Source organism: Emydura macquarii, unplaced genomic scaffold, assembly GCF_026122565.2.
Source record: "Emydura macquarii macquarii isolate MOO-44397 ecotype Brisbane River unplaced genomic scaffold, CSIRO-AGI_Emac_v2 contig_561, whole genome shotgun sequence".
NCBI lineage: Eukaryota > Metazoa > Chordata > Testudines > Chelidae > Emydura > Emydura macquarii.
In genome coordinates this window covers 12,153,207-12,171,557 of record NW_027130698.1, presented here as the reverse complement: position 1 = coordinate 12,171,557, position 18,351 = coordinate 12,153,207, and the positions used below count along the sequence as shown (strand labels likewise).

The window sequence follows — 18,351 nt, the reverse complement described above, 5'->3', positions numbered from 1 at the left end:
TGTGCCTATTAACTAACAAAGAACGAACACTTCTCTCCTCAAAATTCACTCCTCCTTCGACACGCAGATATGAACTCGCAACCCATCATGTCATATAACAGAACCAATGTGTGTTGTGTGTAGGCTGGCTAATTAGATTGCAAGTCCTTGAGGACAGGAATCACTGTATTTTGCACGCTTGCCAGTGCTTGAGAAAAATATTTTGAATGAGCCTGCTGCTTATTACTATGAGAATTACAACAACAACAAGGTCATCCAGACAGATGCATAGACTCCTAGTAGACTTGCTCTCTTTGAGCTCTAAGTTTGCTTACAAAATGGGTTCTAGCTTAATTGAATTGTAAGGACGCCTCAGATAATGGGATTTTATTTTATCTGCCATTAAGTGAATAAGCAGAAGGAGCATAAAGTGTAAATAAAATGCTTGAAAGTATTACTTCTATTTAACACCCATGTGTGTTTTGCGGTTTGGTTTTTTTTTTGGTTTTTGTTTTTTAAATAAGCCTTATTTCTGTCATTCTTCTCAAAAGCGTTCTGTCAAACTAATGGCAAAAGTTTAAAAACTCAACCATTATTATTCAAGGCCTTGCAGCTTTTTATGCTACATGCTAGCTAATATAAAGAAGCCTAAGGAAAAAAAATGCTAATATTGAACTAACATATGGATATGGTTGTCATTAATGCAAATGTATGCTTAAATTATGTAACTTTTTAATTGGACAATATTACTTTGTTGCTTACGCAGATATTTCGCATGTATGAGTGTGATGGAATATATTCCAATGCCTATAACGCTTTACTTAAACTACTAGGTTTAGTTTCTGGTGTGAACCGCACTACAAACAATAATCCATTTGTTCATTTTGCCATATAGTCAACTATAGACTAATTATTTGATCTGAGATGCAACATAGGAACATCCAGGGAAGGAGAAATGGCATCCAGATAAACATCAGCTTGTTTTTCCAGATCACTTTCCCATTATAATAATAAAAAATATTTTCACAGAACATTTGTAGGACACGGCTTGGGGGGGAATAACACCTGAAAGAGGGATACCTTGGTTGGGATATGTGTAGTGGTAAAGGGAAGGAAATGACTAAAACCAGGCAGAGGCAGAGACTAAAACCATTTTGCAGAAGATTTTGAGCATTTGAGCTCTCTCTGGGACTTTTCACTATTAGAGTTCTAAGCACTTTACAGATGGGGAAACTGAGGCAAGAGAATTATACTTCCGGCTTGTTTACACACATCAGCAATGTATGCACTAAAGGCAGGTCCAGGTTAATAAATGTGCACTCAATGCACTCGTACAGGGCTCCCCACCTCAGGGGACCCCGGACACTGAAAACAAAAAAAGGAGTGATACTCCAACCCCATGCACCAAGTCGCATCACCACTCACTCAAATTTGTCCTGGCCACGCCTCCATTATGACAGCAGGGTGGGCAAGCCAAATCTGAGCAGGTCTGCAATCTTCTGCCTCTCAGGAGCAATTTCCATGGTGCCAATAGGCCCAAAATTCTTTAATCCAATAGTGACTACAGGGGTGTGATTTCTAAACTGCATGAATGTGTTGCACATTAGTTGGTCTGTGTAGACCCTGCTGGTGTGCACTAAAGGCTCCCTAGTGTGCTTTCATGCAGTATTGTAGTAAAGGCTAACAGCATATTGGGCTTCATTAGTAGGAGCATTGCCAGCAGATCAAGGGAAGTGATTATTCCCCTCTATTTGGCACTGGTGAGGCCTCATTTGGGGTACTGTGTCCAGTTTTGGGTCCCCCACTACAGAAAGGATGCGGACAAATTAGAAAGAGTTCAGTGGAGGGCAACCAAAATGATTAGGGGGCTGGAGCATATGACTTATGAGGAGAGGCTGAGGGAACTAGGCTTGTTTTAGTCTTCAGAAGAGAAGAGTGAGGGGGGATTTGATAGCAGCCTTTAACTACCTGAAAGGGGGTTCCAGGGAGGATGGAGCTAGGCTGTTCTCAGTGGTGGCAGATGACAGAACTAGGAGCAATGGTCTCAAGTTACAGTGGGGGAGGTCTAGGTTGGATATTAGGAAAAACTTTTTCACTAGGAGGGTGGTGAAGCACTGGAATGGGTTACCTAGGGAGGTGTTGCAATCTCCATCCTTAGAGGTTTAAGTTGCAGCTTGACAAAGTCTTGGCAGGGATGATGTAGTTGGGGCTGGTCCTGCTTTGAGCAGAGGGTTGGCCTAGGTGACCTCCTGAAGTCCCTTCCATCCCTAATCTTCTAGGATTCTATGACTGCTTAAAACAGCACTACATTAAAGCACACTAGGCAATCTTTATTGTGCCCCTGCTGGATCTACAAGGACTAATTCATGTGCCAAATGTTAGTTCACTCTAGAACTCAGACCCAACCAGGGCACGTTACCCCATTGTGTAGACAAATCCTGGGGGTAGAGATTTGTACTTCACACAGCACAATGGGATGCAGGTGCATGACTGGTCCACGAGCCTCCCGCTGTCACTTTAAGAATCACACCATTAGCCTACAGTACGCTAAGCCACATTTGTAAAAGGAGACGGTTCTAAACAGCTCTTGTAGGAGCCACTTATTTCTATGCTGCTCCTTCTGTATTACTGTCACATTCTGTTACACCAAGTCAGTCGGTGAATGTTCCTTATAGCCAAGGAGAGGCTAATTCTTCCAAAGCACAGACAGGTCTTTCAAGAGTCCGGATGAACTATTATTAGTTTATGGCTCAGAATATTGCAAGGCAGCTCCCATGGAATCTGTGTTCAACACGCTATGGAATTGGCAGCCTGCAGCGCTGTCACTGCCACATGACGTGAGCCAGGCGAGTTTTAAAACATTCCCATAACATTGCACAGCCAGCATGAAAATATCTCTGCCGCTCTCGGGAGCTGAGTGATCCCTTTGGAAACGATTTCTGGAACTTTAAGCTAATGAATCACTAACAGCTTTGAAGTAGATGCTGTGTGTTGCAAAATAGTATCTAGCAGCGCAGTCCTGAAGAAAATATGTTGACAGTGCTTCGGTAAACACTCAAAAGAAAATCGAGTTGCTCAGCGAGGATGAGGTTATCAAGAGAGAAAAAGAAGTTTAGGATGTTCTCACCTTGGTTCTCTCTATGCTGAACTGATGGTAATTACAATCGACAGGAGTAAGAGTCTGACCCCCAATGGTTGTATCTAATACTGCAATGCAGTCTGTAACTCAAAGGGAAAAGGTCAAATGAGAATGCAGGCTATAGCATGAAGGTTTCCCTTTGCTCTACTGTCCCCTATGCTCAGAGTTTCAGTGGTCTGTTTGCAGCTGTGCCTCCTTCTTGGAGTACAGTGACGGGAATTGACTTCCTTCATATTTAAGTCTCTGAGAAGCTTGCAGAGATTAATTCCTTGCTAGGTGTATTGGTCCCAATGCAACTCTAGCTGCCAGAAAGCCTGCACAGTTGATAACAAGGAACAGTTGATCCCAAAAGCCGGTGATGGGGGAAAAGTACATTGCCCAATGGTTTAGATTGGTGGGGAAATGATGCAACCCAAGGAAATGCTTGCATTATGCTACCCAGTGAAAAATATCTTGGTCCAGAGGCAACATCTTGAGTAAGATCACAATGTTGCCAATGCTGGAGATAATTGGTGGCTAGGTGAGACACTCAGCTTTCATTTAAAAAAAAAGTTTCTAGTCCTCAGAGTTACAGAAAACAGTTTAAAACCATGAACCCTAAAGGTGCAAAATCCAGAAGACAAAGAAAAGAACCCCCCATTTACTGTGGCTGTGTTTTTTATTTTGATCATGATTTTAAGCTGATTTCTGGATATGTGGGGGCATGACTCATGCCTTTTTTTTTTTGGAATGCCTTGGAGGTGGCAATATCAGTCCCATTTCTAAGGACTCCAGGCATAGAGTAGAGAGGACAGGGGCTTCGTTTCCAGACACAAATGTTGCTACCTGCCCAAACGGTTGAGAAGCTGCACACTACTGGGAAGGGGAGACGAAAGGACACATGCGCTCCTTATTTAAGAAGATTGCTCCCGATTCACTGCTGGTGAAATTCACTCACCTGTAGAGACATAAGGAGAGTAGCTGGGTTTGGTGGGGCACTTCTCTCTCTTGGCACTGGCTTTGAATGAGCCAGCACACAGAGGGAACAATAAGCCAATGAGAGACGAAGGATTCCCAGTTACACTACTCCAGTACCTAAAACCTCAGAAGGACAGCGACCTCTCTTTCCACACATAGACTAGCACATGGAATAGCAGCTGCGGAAGAAGGGCTGGGGGGCAGCCACATCTCTTCCCCCAGTCCCTGGGGCACAGACAGCGTGCTCCGGCCTTCAGTGGGGAGAAAGGGAAAGTCCCACTGTACACGGGGAGTTCACTGCACAACACAGCATGACACAAAATGCAGCAAGAGATGGGCCGTGTGTCCTTTTTTGCTGCTGCTTTCGAAGAGGTTAGAACAGGATGAAAAGCTTGGAAAGAGAAGTTTAGAACTTAGTTACATGTACACAAGCCTATAGGTGAGGTTAGCTCAAGCGCCATAGAAAGAATATTCCCAACAGACAAGACCTTTGCCTCTGTATTGATTCATGGGACCAATGGAGGTAGAGATTATATTTGCAACGCGGATCTGCAGGCCCCATCCATTAGCAAAATGGACCAAGACCCACTACCTCATTTGACACAAAACACAGCCATCACCTGGTAATGTCTCTGACACTGCAGTCCTGCAATACATTCCAGTCAGTGACCTGGAGAAAGCAGAGTAAATGGCCCTAAATCTCCACCGCCTTGTGGTTGGCTGGATCATTAACACACAATGGGTGTAACACTCAAATCTGAATGTTTGCATGATGACTCAAAGCACACAGCTGGGTCTCATTATCATCAGTCCCCTGTGCTATCCATGTTCTCAGGACAGAAATTCTAAGGAATGGCCGCTTGTCTGTAGACCTGGCTACGTGATAAACGGTGATGATTCGTGTAACTAACCAGGATTTCAATTTTTCTTGGCAATATTAGAAAAGGTCGAATATATTTGAATTCTGCTGTGTTCTTTTTTATTGGCACTTAAACTCTAGCGTGGCAAGACGAAAGAGATGAGTCACAAGTAAATACTGCGAAAACTCAGTATCAAAAGCAAATGAACAGTTTAAGTTGCATGACTGGATTGTAATTTTTGTTGTTGTTGTTGTTTCTAGACAAAACTAAAACCCTTGGAGAGAGACAGTCACAGCGCTCAGTTTGCCAAAAGCCAGATTTTTTTCCCCCATCTCTCCTCTTTGAGCTCTAGACTGGCCTTTTAGAGGTGACAGCCGAGGAAGGAAAGACAGTTAGGATACGGACTGATTTACAAGTGAAGTTCTTGGGTAGAAGTCAGACAAATGAGGCCTGCACAGCCCTGAATCATCGGCTTCCCACATCAGCCACCCTAAAATGCCCGCTGTACCTGACACAACCCACCAGTGGCTCTGCTCCTCTTGACAACTCACTTCCCAACTGGCTCTGGACCTTTGCCCACAATCCCACTTCCACCAGGCTGCTGTGTAGCAGAAAAAGCTGACCACTGCCTGCTAGTCTCTTGGGTGAGCTACCCCAGAGACCACCTGGGAAGTGACTGAGAGATGGCCTGACAGCATTAAAGGACTTGCAAGCTGCTCCCCCACAGTGAAGGCTGATTTAGCTTCTTATCCTATCCCCAACTTGTCCCTTTCTGTCCTCTCCTCCACTCCCTTTTTTCTCTGCAGCTGCAAGTTCTCCAAAGCACTGCTAGGGTAAGATTTATACCCAAGCACACAAAGGTTTCAAAGCAGTGGGCAGAGATAAATATTGTCCATTAATACATCGAGCAAATGATAATGAAAAACACCAAACCATAACATATAGAAGAGAAGAAAAGTACATTCCTTCGCTGAGCAGTTAATAAAATGTTTGAGGCGAGGGAACAGATAGTTTATAAGGGATAAAATTTCCTGCCTCTGTCATCTCCCAGTGCACTGATACTTGCACGTAAAATCACAAGGGTAACGCATGGATGTTTCTCATTGCAAACTCAAAATCACATTTGAATCTAGTCACAGCACAAGTGAAATGAATCTGTCAGTGTAAACACATAGGTAGATCTCCTGCTTGTTCAGCCGGGATTCATTCACATGCATCAGAGCCAGACTATATATCCTGTACTCCCATCTCAATGTGCACCAGCTAGGATGAGAAAGGTTATTTTCCCACCTGCCAGTGGCTTCACAAAAATTACAGTATGTTCAATTCCACTTGGTTTTCTTGCTTTCTTCATTTTGCTTTCCCCTCTTGGATTTGGTGTGTAAGCGTTTGATAGTTTGATCCTCTCTCTCATACTCCCATGTCAGCATGAGAAAAGGGAATGTAACAAGAAAATTATTACTAAATCACTATGTTGGTAGTCTCGACTTTCCAGGAGCTCAAAAGCTACCGTTAATGTTATAGTCACAAGACTTAGCACAACATCTGGAACTTGTCTCCAAAATCCACTGCAGGCACAGTCAAAATGCTGGGAATAGTTTAGCAGGGGGAGGAATGGAGGAGAGGGGCAGGGAAGAGGTGTGTGAGCCACAAGGTTCAGATCTGAACTTTCCAAAAGTTCCTGGGTATTTGGACTCAGACCGGAGCTGGGGGGCCACTTCTATCGCCACCTAACTTCTAAGCTTCCCAGAGAAAACGAGTGACTCCCATGAAACCGGCTCTTCACATTTTTCCTTGCAAAGACATCAAATTATTGTTGTAAATAGCATTTTCATTACAGTTACAATGAAAAACAAGGCAAAAAAGCAGGAGATTGGTTCACAAATCACAGTGATTCAAAGGTCAGATTTGCCGGTCATATTAGCAAAATACTATTATTTGATGCTGAAGTAATTCTAGCAAGTCTGCATGCTAGATACCAAAAATAACTAAAACATGTGGAAAGCACTAGGAGAATCTGATTTTCTTTAAATACATGTTTTTCTTGCTGTACGAAGAAGTCATCTTTTATCTAAAATAGCAATATATTCCATATATGCGGTATGGTCCAATGTTCAAGGAAGTCAACAGAAGTCTCAGTGGACTTTTGGTCAAGGCTATTTCCACCCGAAACATACACAGGGTGAGTTATTTATCGCAAACAGGCCAGTTCTTCAGTTATGAGTGATGGAGGTAGGTTTACAGGTTTAGCATTAATAAGCACACAGACAGACTAGCTGAATTTCCTGTGGCCTGCAAAATGGGGCAGAAAATTTAAAGAGAACAGGTTTCCTTAGATGATTTCCGAGGCCTCTGACTTCCAGTCAGGCTGGATAGAATGTAAGGACAGCTTTTCTTGCTATTTTGACCCTGTCTACACTTATCTCCGGGATTCGGCAGCAGTCGATGGGAGTTACACAAGCTACGCAAAAAAACGTGCGCAACTCCCGTCGACTTCTCTGCTCCTCTTCTGCGCGCCGACTTCACGGCACTGCACCGATGGGAACACTTGCGAAGGTGGTCTTAATACGTCAATTTCTGGATCGACTGAGCAAGTCTTCACTGACTGCTCAGTCGATCCAGAGAAGTCGATCTGATGGCAGCGAATTTGCTGCCGTCAGTGAAGAGGTAGCCATAGTGGCACATCCACTTCAGATTCCCACTGGAACTAGAGAAGCACAAAAATGAAGACTAGAGAAGAACACAAAGTTGGAAGAAGGGTTTGGTTTGGGTTTGATTTGAGTTCTAGGCAAAGGATCAAATCAGTCTCTACTTTATCCAAACTGGTTCAGCTATCCACAATCAATGCATGAGTTTAGCTCCCATTACCAGTGATTGAGAGAGGAGAAAAGGCAGAAAATAAAACACTTGAGAAACAAATCCAAGAAAACTGAATCCTCATCTAAAACACACATGAGGAAGGGGAACAGACAGTCATTCTTTTACAGTGGCCTTCCTAAAATCTTTAGCTCTGAATTTTCCATGCCAGTCCACAAGTTAACTACAAAAGCATAGTTGGGGTCCTTGAATTTGGGTGCTAATCACAGCTGTGACAGACTCCCTCAGTGGCCTAGGGCAACTCACTTAATCTAAATGATATTTAAGTTTATCACATTTGTTCCCTTATACCTAGAAGCCAGATCTCCGAGGCCACTGTGTGGTAATTGCGAGCAAATGTTCATCTTTTTAATAGCTCCTACTATATGTACACCAAATTCAAAATGGCATCAGCTGAATGGATAATATTTTGGCCAATCAGAACTGATTATATTTTTTTAAAAAAAACAGACTTTTAAAAAAATATTAACTAACTTCTGCTTGACCTAGAAAGGGAATTTATTCTGGGCTTCAGTCAATCAGAATTAATCTTGGATCAGCACAATGAACTGTCACTACTGAATCAACCTCCAGAAGTAAAAATGACAGTAGCCTACATCATTAGTCAACTAATACAATAGTGCTAAAGTCAATGGAACAGGCGGATGATGAAGGCTGTCTCCCACTTGAGAATAATGTTGCCGGTCATTTCTCAACATTTATTTTAGGGAAGTGAGGATAAATGCATTGTTGTTGGCAAGGTGCTCAGATATTATAGTAACAGGAGCCATATAAATGCCCCAGTCGATACAAGGTGAAAATATGTAATGTTGATAGTAATCATGCTTCACCTTTGTAAATACAGTAGGCCAGAGTCTCAGAGTAAATTGGTATTGCTCCTTTAATTAAGGTGTAGTCAACGGAGTGATCCCAAGTTATACCAGCTCTGAACGTGGCCCTGCATCATTAACAGACATGGTGATTGCTAAGTTTTGAGAGACGTGATGCCAAACGTCGCCTCCATAAAACAACAGCTTCTTTGTTAGAGCATAGCTGTCTGCTCCCCACCCTGTTTCAGATACAATAGGGGTAGCTATGAAAGTAACACTTGAAAGGCTGCTTCTCTCTGACACACTGCAGTCATCAATATTCCCACTGTGCAAAACATTGAAATTCCTGCGTTAGCCGACTGAACACATCCAACAAATAGAGTGAGTGGATTTACAACTAAAGATTGTTCTGCTCTTTTCCTGTGTTATTATTATTGCTATTATTAACGTGTCCTAATTAAAACACCAAAATTAAATAAAGATTCAGCACAGAAACCTAAGAGCATGTCAGACCACTATCCAGCTCATAAGAGTAGCATTTCACATATACATCCCCTCATTTCTGATCATTATTAAGGACAGTCAATCATAAGAACACAAAACATTTTAGGAAGAGAGAAAAAAGTCTCGTGGTCCAACACAGTATCCAGTCCGGAGGTACTATGGTGATATAACTGCCTCCCTAGACAGACAGACGCCTGTTTTACAAATCTCGCTTAATCTCATCCAGTTACTTTTAGCCACACCTCTCAATCCCTTCTTCCCCCCCGCCACCGAAATTTCAAGGAGGACCATTTTCATAGACACAAAAGGAGCAGGTGCTCTGCATTTCCTGCTTCATCAACTAGACGGCAGTGAATATGTGCAGCTTCCAGAGCTCCACATAAAGTTGTGCATGGTTCAAAAAAAAATGTTAGTTCCCATAATTCATTTTAACATTTGATCAAATGTGTTCCTTAAAGCAAGTCACAGGGGCTGCCTCTGGGGAAGTTATTAAGCTTGCCTCAGAAGGCGGGAGAAGAAGCATTCAAATCCAGGAAACCTGTGTCTGATCCTGCTGCCAACAGGCTTAGGAATGGTGTTTCCAGAGCCCCATTTCTTCCTGGGACACTGTTACTAATGCCAGACTCTGGGAGTGTGCGTGCAACTGTTGCATTTCCAAGATTGCTGTCTTACACTGGGAGAGTTGAAATCACCTGTCCGCTGAGGGGGGAAGCAAGTTGGACAAGCAGTAGAGATTGAACTCTACAGCAGGCCCCGCATGTGTTGTTTTAACCAGCTATGTACATTTATACAAAATGGGCCAGATTCTCAGCTGATGCAAGGTGGCATAGGGCCTCAATGGATCTCAGCTGGTGTAAACTGGGGTAGAATCTTGGCCCCATGTACATGGTCAGTGACATTCACAGAAGTGAAAGATCTAGTTAAGGTGACATCAGAGCACTGAATTTTCATGCACTCGTTCCTAACACTTGGAAAAATTCCCCTGGGGGGCTCAAGATTCTCCACCTGAGAGAGGCCTTTATTTATTTAGGAAATTTGATCAAAATCACTTCTGACGTTTTAAAGTTATGCCAAGGCGATGTAAAGCAAATGGATAACTGTGTATAAAGCAGGCAGCCTGGTAATTTTCCACAATTTAGGTAAATTTTACAATGCCTTTTCGCTCATGCGCAATGCAAACAGCTGAACGGGACAATTTAAAGATCCCAGCCCTGAAAGTTGTTCCACAATGACCACTTTCTCCTCTGGTGTAGGCCCCACATCAGTGGGAATTTATCTACAGAGGAGAACTTGTAAGGACTTGGAAAGCTGGAAACTACAAGCCCCAGTCCTGCTAGAACTAGCATGATCATTCTTTTGCACAATAAACAGCTAAAATCTTTTAGAAATCGAGTTTCTCTCTGCTCATGCTTGCCCGCAAATCTCCCTCACGTACCCTTAGAGATTGCTCTCCATGCCACACCAGCTTGCAAAGACCTTGAAAAGAGATCAGATCTCAAACAATAGGGAGCGTCCCTGTATTGCAGTATCACTGAGAAGTTAAATGTAGCTTTTTTTCCAGCAAAAGAACAAAGAATGGAGATGTTGGGCTGAAAGAAATAGGGGATTGTCAGGAAAAACCAGAAAGTTGAAGGAACTGTGACCCAAATCCTTAAAAAAAGATTTAGGCACCTGATTCTCATTGATTTCAATGTGTCTCTATCAGTGTGCCATGATAGGGCATAGACTTTAAAACCCCCAGCTATCAAGATTTTCAAAAGAGAACAGAGATTTTGGATGCTCAACTTTGAGACACCCTGAAGGACCTGATTTTCAGAGGATGGATGCTCAGCTCTATCTGAAAATCACACCCCTTTAAGACATCAGGCTGGCCATCCAGAAACTGAGTCTCCCCCAAAATCACTAGTCACTTGAACATCTTAAGCAGATTTTCCAAGAGGCTGGACGTACTGATGTAACTGCTGCATAAGGCGCATTTCTCTCTCTCAATTTTTTTTTTTTTAATGTTTTCCCTCACCCCCAACTTTAATGCCTCACCTTCATTTGAAAACCTTTACATTTATTCTCAGAACTGTTTCTAACCTGGGCCATCAAACCACGTCTTCAAATCCCAACAAACCTTTTTCTTCATCTAAGAACATGAAGAGTGCAAAATAGAATAGAATATTTGACATGGCAATGGAGAAAATGAGTTCACACCACAAGGAAAGGAGTAAGGTTTTCTAAGCGATCAGATTATTTTGCTAAAAGAGATAGCACAATCCATAGCACAAGTCGACACTGTTATCTCCACAGTAGGGTAAATTCTGATGACACTGTCAATCAAAGGCCTTCATGGAACAGAACAGAATTTGGTGTCCTGTATTTTTACGTTCCTTTTATGTGGCATCTAATGTCCTATGACCTCTACCCACTAATAACATTATGGTGGAATGACAACTAAAGGGATCTGAAATCAGACCACTGGACAGCTGTGTGCTTAGGAACAAATTCCCCTCTTAGTTGCGCGTGTGAAACTCTGTGTAACTGTAGTTGCCGTGATGGAAATGAAAAGAGAATGTGGCCACTGGCATTTATCATGGTGACGTGGGGGTGGAGGAATCGCCAAGCGGAAATCAGAAAAGGAAAGCTGTTATCCTTGCATTTCCGCTTCAAATGCTAGCCTAGAGGAAGGCCCTTAAGAAAAGCATGCTTCGTACTCTGCCCTCAGACTTGTACAGCTCAAAGCCAAAATCCTGACAGACAGCAAGCTGGTTGCCTCCACTTGCCGAAAACAAGAAACGCAGAAGTGTAAAAAAAATAGCGAGTCCCTGACAGGAGAGGAAGATTATACCATCACAGCTCTGTTATCTTCCTTCTACCAATCCGGGAAGACAGAGGAAGAGAGCCAACTTGTTTGGACAGCTATAGTCATCACTGGAGCTATCTGCCCAGCCCTAAAAGCTCCTGTCGTTTCCTGGAGGAGGCAGCAGTCACTAGCGACTCCTTTCCAATGCATTTGCTTCTTTAGCTGATAAACCAAAATGTCTCAAAAACATTCTTTATGCAGTGAGGGGGGTGTAAAGTCACCCGTTCTTTGCCACACCAAAAACATCGCATGCAATGTTTTAGAGGAAAACTCATTTTGATCCCCCTCCTTTCGATCCACTGAACGCTTGAATCAACGACACGCATCTCAAGCGTCTTGCAGAGAAGGGAAGTATGATCCAGCAATATCGTCTGTTCTACCCTATAGCTGTACCATTTACAACACTGAAGATAAAGCTCCAGCAGCATTTCCAGTATCAGCTGCCACGTCACCCCTGCCCCCGCTGCCTGTGATTGTTTCAGGTCTCAGGTGGCCAGCATTGTTGGGCGTGGTCGGGCTCTGTGCAAGGGACCTCCAAGCAAAACCCAGAGTTGCTACAAGTGATAGGTACTGATTGATGATACTGCACACTTCCTTCTGAGCGCGTATTAAGCCAGTACTGGAGCATGATGCTACAAGGCACTATGTTATTTGGAAGTGCCATCTTCTGAGTGAGATGTTAAAGATTCATTGGCTGTGTCCACAGGAGTGTTAGCCCCTGGGTCAAGGTCACACCAGGTATAAGCAGGTGCGACTCCACTGATTTAAAAAAATAATCCCAGATAACATTTGGCATGGAGGAGCTGGGCCTTTTTAGGAGATATTTGAAAAAAAAATTGTCCAATCATTATTATGCTACAGCATGCAAAAGTAGAGTACTCAGCCAGTAAGGTCAGGATTAAAGACTGACATCCCAAGTACGACTACATAATGCATAAGAACGGCTATACTGAGTCAGACCAATGGTCCATCCAATGCCAGGTGCTTCAGAGAGAATGAACAGAACAGGTAACCATCAAGTGATCCATCCCCTGCCACCCGTTCCCAGCTTCTGGCAAACAGAGGCTAGGGAAACTTCAGAGCACAGTTTTGCATCACTGCCCATCCTGGCTAATAGCCATTGATGGACCTATCATCCATAAACTTACTTAGTTCTTTTTTTGAACCCTTGGCCTTCACAACATCCTCTGGCAAAGAGTTCCACAGGTTGATTGTGCGCTGCGTGAAGAAATGCTCCTTTTGTTCATTTTAAACTTGCTGTTTATTAATTTCATTTGAGGACCCCTACTACTTGTGTTAACTTTCTCTAGGCCTCTGAAATTATAAGTAACCCTAAATATGTCATGAAATGAGCTGCAATAACAAGATACAAGAACAAAATGTCTGAGCAAAATCTGTAAAGTTATTTCAACAGAGTTTTGTTGTGCGAATGAGAGTCGTCTTTTTCCTGCAGCTGCTAAACTTCCAGTGCTTTTCAGATATTACTTTTAACTTTCATGCTGTGCATGGAGCCCTCTTCTGGAGAAATCTGAAAAATTTAGGACAGCTGCAGAATTCTTTCAGCTGTGTGGTGTATACATATGTAGGCTGTGTTCTGTAACTAACTATTCAATAGATAAATTGATAACTATATCTGTAGATATCACGCTGATTCCTAGAATTCTCAAACACTGGAGCTCCCTTATATTGTGAACAACAATTATCTGTACAACCTACTGAGAACCATTTGATGAGATTGTTGGTTTCAAACTGATGATAAAATTGGATTCAATTGTCCATATTTCAATGTAATGCATTAAAATGCAAAGCAACCCCTGTGAAAAACTATATTTTCCTACAAATAAAATTTTTGTATATAAATTTTAGCAAATGTTCATTTCAGAAAAAGTTTGATATGGTATAGAGAACTATTTAAAGATCTATAGGTATTTACTACTTATTGTACCTTTTTATAATTAAAAGGCACAGAGGAAAATTACCAGCAAACCTTCCAAACTTTCACTGTCAGCTTCGGATTGATTAAATTGTACAGTGCATATATTCCTAAAAAGTCTTAACAATTACCATGACCTGAAGGGTTCCTAAGAATATGTCATCGTTAGCGACTCAGATTAAGGTACTGCAAAACAGTCTTCCTCTATCAAACTATGAGATATAAATGGCAGTAAAACAATCCCACCAAACAGACCAAGTCTTTTGGGTAGCGAATTAAAATTCAGTGCTCAATCATCTTCCTAACATCGGTTAACCCTCACCAAGCCAACCAACCCATAAAGTACACTTGGCTAAAGAGGATGAAGGCATAATGTCTGGGAAATTGGTTCTCAGCCTGCACTTGTCAGTCACTGACAATTTAAAAATGTGAATTTCTGTTAAAAAAGACTGATTTTCTTTTATTAATGACTTATCTGAAAAAATAAAAATGTCAAACTTTCATCTCTGCACATTTAATATTCTCATGGACCAGTACTCTGCAGAGTAGAGATTTACTTTGTTTTCCCTCCCCAAAATGTATCCTTTGTTGTTCTGAAATTGAATTACGCTTTTTCTCCACGGCCCCCAAAAGTATTGCATTTACTGATGTTTATTATTTAGAAGTCAGCTTATCAGGATTGATTTTTGCTAGTTCTACTGGCATGTGCTATAGAAGGAGCTGTTGCTACTGCTGTCAGGAAAAAGAAAAAAAAAAAAAAACTTAACAAAAATGTGTTACAAACACTACCACTGCCAGATGGCTACATTTGTTTAATATGTTGTTTCTCCCATTCTTCTGTTTACTCCTCCTGTCACATGAAGGTTCTGTGTGTGCATTGGGTCTAAGAGGATATCTGTACAGCATTTTAATAATTCCCCTTTCTCCTCTTCTCCCACCATCTACATCTCATGTGCCACCAACAATTAATATTTTCCCCTGACTATATTCAGCAAAACAGGTTTATTTATGTACTTTCCCATTACCAATTGATTTCCCTAATGAATTTGCTTACTGACATGATCCATCAAGTACGGTTTGTTTTTTGTTTTAATAGCACCAGGTAGAGGGGGGCTGCCAGCTAAACCTTCCCATGCTAATAGGAGAGGATGGATCATAGTTTGAACACCCTTCAGCACTGGGTTATTATAAAGCACTAAGAGCTCAAGTCCTGCAATATGCTCAGCACTCTGGCCCCAGCTCAGCAAATCACTTAAGCAGCCACTGAACTTGAAGCATGTAAGTAGCTCCACTGAAGTCACTGGATGCTTGAAATTAAGCACCGGTTTACAGGATCAGGTGTTCAGCACCTTGCAGGATTGGGCACTCAAACTATGAAGTGCTTTGCTGACTGTAAAACGCAAGCTGCTTTCTCAACAGGCCATTGGAGGTCTGCTGTTGGAAGGGTGCCTACCTATTGCTTCTCTACAAAAGAGGAATGGTTGAATGAGAACTGAAGCCTGAGCTGACTAATTTGGTGCATTCAAGAACCACGGGAAGGAAAGGACTGAAGTCCTGGAAAAAGCAGCGTGACATGCAGCTGAGATGGCAGATCTCAAGTCTCAGGGGAGGGGGTCAGCTTAGGGCACCCAGCAGGGTTACCGGTGTGGCATTGGGTCTTTCCCAGATTGCAGCTCTCTGGTTAGCACCTGCTCTCTCCATGCTCCAGCCTTTGTTGGAATCTTAGCTTGCCCAGCTGCCTGCAAGTGCGGTCCCAGCCAGTCCTTGAATCTCAGCCCATTCTCACAGCTTCTCCACCCTGACGCCCAGGCGGGCGCTGCCAGCCGGTCCCAGAGACTCAGGCCGTGCCAGTCACAGGCAGCAACGTGCCCACTCTCCCATATGTGCAGCCTCAGCTAGCAGCTTAGCTCGCCTGGCCACCTGCCCATTTCCATGCCCACCCACGCAGTCCAGCGAGCCTCAGTCTGCGCTGCTAACTTTGCTCATGGGGCCTCCCATAAACACATCACCAGCGTGTGCGATCCACACTCCCATCACCGCCGTATGGGGGCCCCATGCGCCTGACCTAGAACAGTAGCATTCACCCCAAACTTGTAAAGAACCAGACTCTGCGTCACCCCTCGTTTTCCTGCCGCTCCCCTCAGTGGGGCTATTCTGAGTGGCCTACCAGTTGAACCCACCCATCCACTCGTGCAAGCAAATTCCCAGTCAAGACACCCATTCTCACTCTGCACCGTGGTTTCACCAGCCACCCACATGTGCACCCCCAGCTGCAGTCCGGTTGTACTAGAAGCCAACCGTGCCCGCCCTTCAGCCCCAGCCCACAGCATGCATGCACTCAGTTCATCCAGCTGCCTTCTGCTCACAGACCCTCAGCTTGCCTCCTCTCAGCAGCAAAGCTCTCCCTGCAACGAGCCCTCACCATTCCCCCTCCTTCTACAAAAAAGCAGCTTAAAATCCGGTTCGCGACTGCAGATGCACACACGGACTCAGCATCCCAAGTGAACAGTCCAGTACACACCAGCCTGCTACGGGTTAACGAAGCCGTTCAGGCGCCAAGTCAAAATGGAATGAACTTTTATCTCGCTAAATGCCAGGGGTGCCAGCACTTAATGGGAGTTTATACAGCTACTAAGACAAAATATGTCAGTGTTTCACACCGGACACCGAAGAAACCTCAGACGGTGCTTTCAAAACTAAACATAGAAGGGGGAAGAAACTCAAGCTAGAGAGAAAGTCAGAATCCGGCTAGTTCCTCTGCTTTGAGTGACAGGAGCAGCAGGGCTGAAGCAGCCCCCTGGGTTTCAAGGCTGTGTTTTTTTCAGCTTTCTGGCAGAGGGGATCTATTACAGTTAATAAGAGGAAAGGCTGCCTCGCAAGTCACTAACATGGAGTACTATACATCTGTCAAGAGGGTGGAGGGGGGAAGACCTTCTGCACGGTTTGATTTTTTCCCCCCCCTCCGCATTTTTTTTTTCTTAATTTTAAAAAGCAATAAATAAGGTGAGCTGTCTATAACAGATCCTTCTCACTGGCACAAGCTACAGAGGAAAGAGGCAAATCAAAGTTGCAGGTTGAGAGACAACAGAAAATATTACTGCTGCTACCGAGACACTTGAAAGATCTCTCACACACACACACACACACACACACACACACACACACACACACACACACCTCTATCACAGAGCAAATTTGTTGTAATTGTAAAGCAGAGAGATAGGAGATTCTGCATTCCTGACAACTGCCTTGTAACAGAGATCTTGCATCCTTCAACACTAATTCAAGCATAATCACGTATAATTACTCAGAAATCAGACCTGAATCACAAATACTTCCAAATCTAAATGCAGAAGAGAGAAGATGAATGAAAGCAAGAAAAAAAAACATCCCATTTCTTACCTGGGATAGTAGAAAGGGCAGTGTCAGTTGAGTTTTGTGCTGCATTTTGCCAGACTAGAAGGTACCGGAGGCTTTTTCATTCATGCACTCGGCTGCACTGAGCATATTTTCACTGTGAAACAGCCTTTGAGAAGAGACTCTGCCTTGAGAGCCAGCCAACTTCCCAAATAGATCAGCGGCATCATCACTAAAGCATTGGATAGAGTCTGATGACCAGAACCAATAGCTTTACAAGGATGATTTCTTCACAAAGCATCCCCATTTTGCATCACACATATTGGGCACGCACCTCTCACAAACACAGCACCTTTAGAAAGCATTTAGCTTTGGTGAATTTGTGTGTTTAGTTTCAGTCTTACAAATCATGCTTTATGGATTTCATTAGTATTTTGCTTTTTCGCAGAATGGAATTGCACAGGAGGAAACAGCAGCAACTCAGAGCACCGGTGTAAAAAAATATTCTCTTTATTAAAATGTTAATAAGGTGTGCTTTATTTTCCATAAATCAAAAAAATGACCACTGCAGCCTTAGTTATTTGCAAGCCCTGGAAGAACAACATAGTAGAGTTTTTCAGTGCAGCAGTAATACTGATTGTATTTTGTGTTTTCCCTCCATCTCACAAATCACAATGAGGACAGATCAATTCTAGCCTGCAGGAAAAAAAAAATCCATCGTTGGGCGATAGATTTTATTAACTGCTCAGGTAATGGGTGGACTGGCTTTTGACTCAATGAACTTGAATCTAGAACTGAGTTTCTAAGGTCTGTGTCCTTCAGTTATGGGAACTTCTCTTGTTTGGAAGGGTCCTGGGGGCTAGTAAAATTATAATGTTATTGCTAGCATGGGGCCCCAACCAGAAATTACGTGTCCCCTTCCCACGACTTGCCCCACTTTCTGCTCCCTCAGACACATCCAACTTCCTTATCCCCACCACCTAATCTCTGGGTGGTTTTGTACCTCTAGTATTGACATCCTTCCCTCCCCACTCTTGTCTCACTGCCGCCTGTGGCCATCTCCCCACCACTAATTCCTCAATGGCTTT

At 43.2% G+C, this 18,351-nt stretch overlaps 1 protein-coding gene across 4 annotated transcripts in view; it reads right to left on the bottom strand.

Annotated features, from left to right (window-relative positions):
• CDH13 (cadherin 13) overlaps positions 1–18,351 on the bottom strand; it is a 689,068-nt gene that overhangs the window by 660,051 nt on the left and 10,666 nt on the right. The window contains exon 1 of one of the 4 annotated variants that reach the window (XM_067540163.1): positions 17,309–17,403. The exons of the other annotated variants lie outside the window; for them this stretch is intronic. Within the exon in view, the coding sequence (XP_067396264.1) occupies positions 17,309–17,353 (45 nt within the window). The 5' untranslated portion in view covers positions 17,354–17,403. Of the gene's footprint in view, positions 1–17,308; positions 17,404–18,351 lie in introns of those variants that run through there. 4 annotated transcript variants of the gene reach the window in all.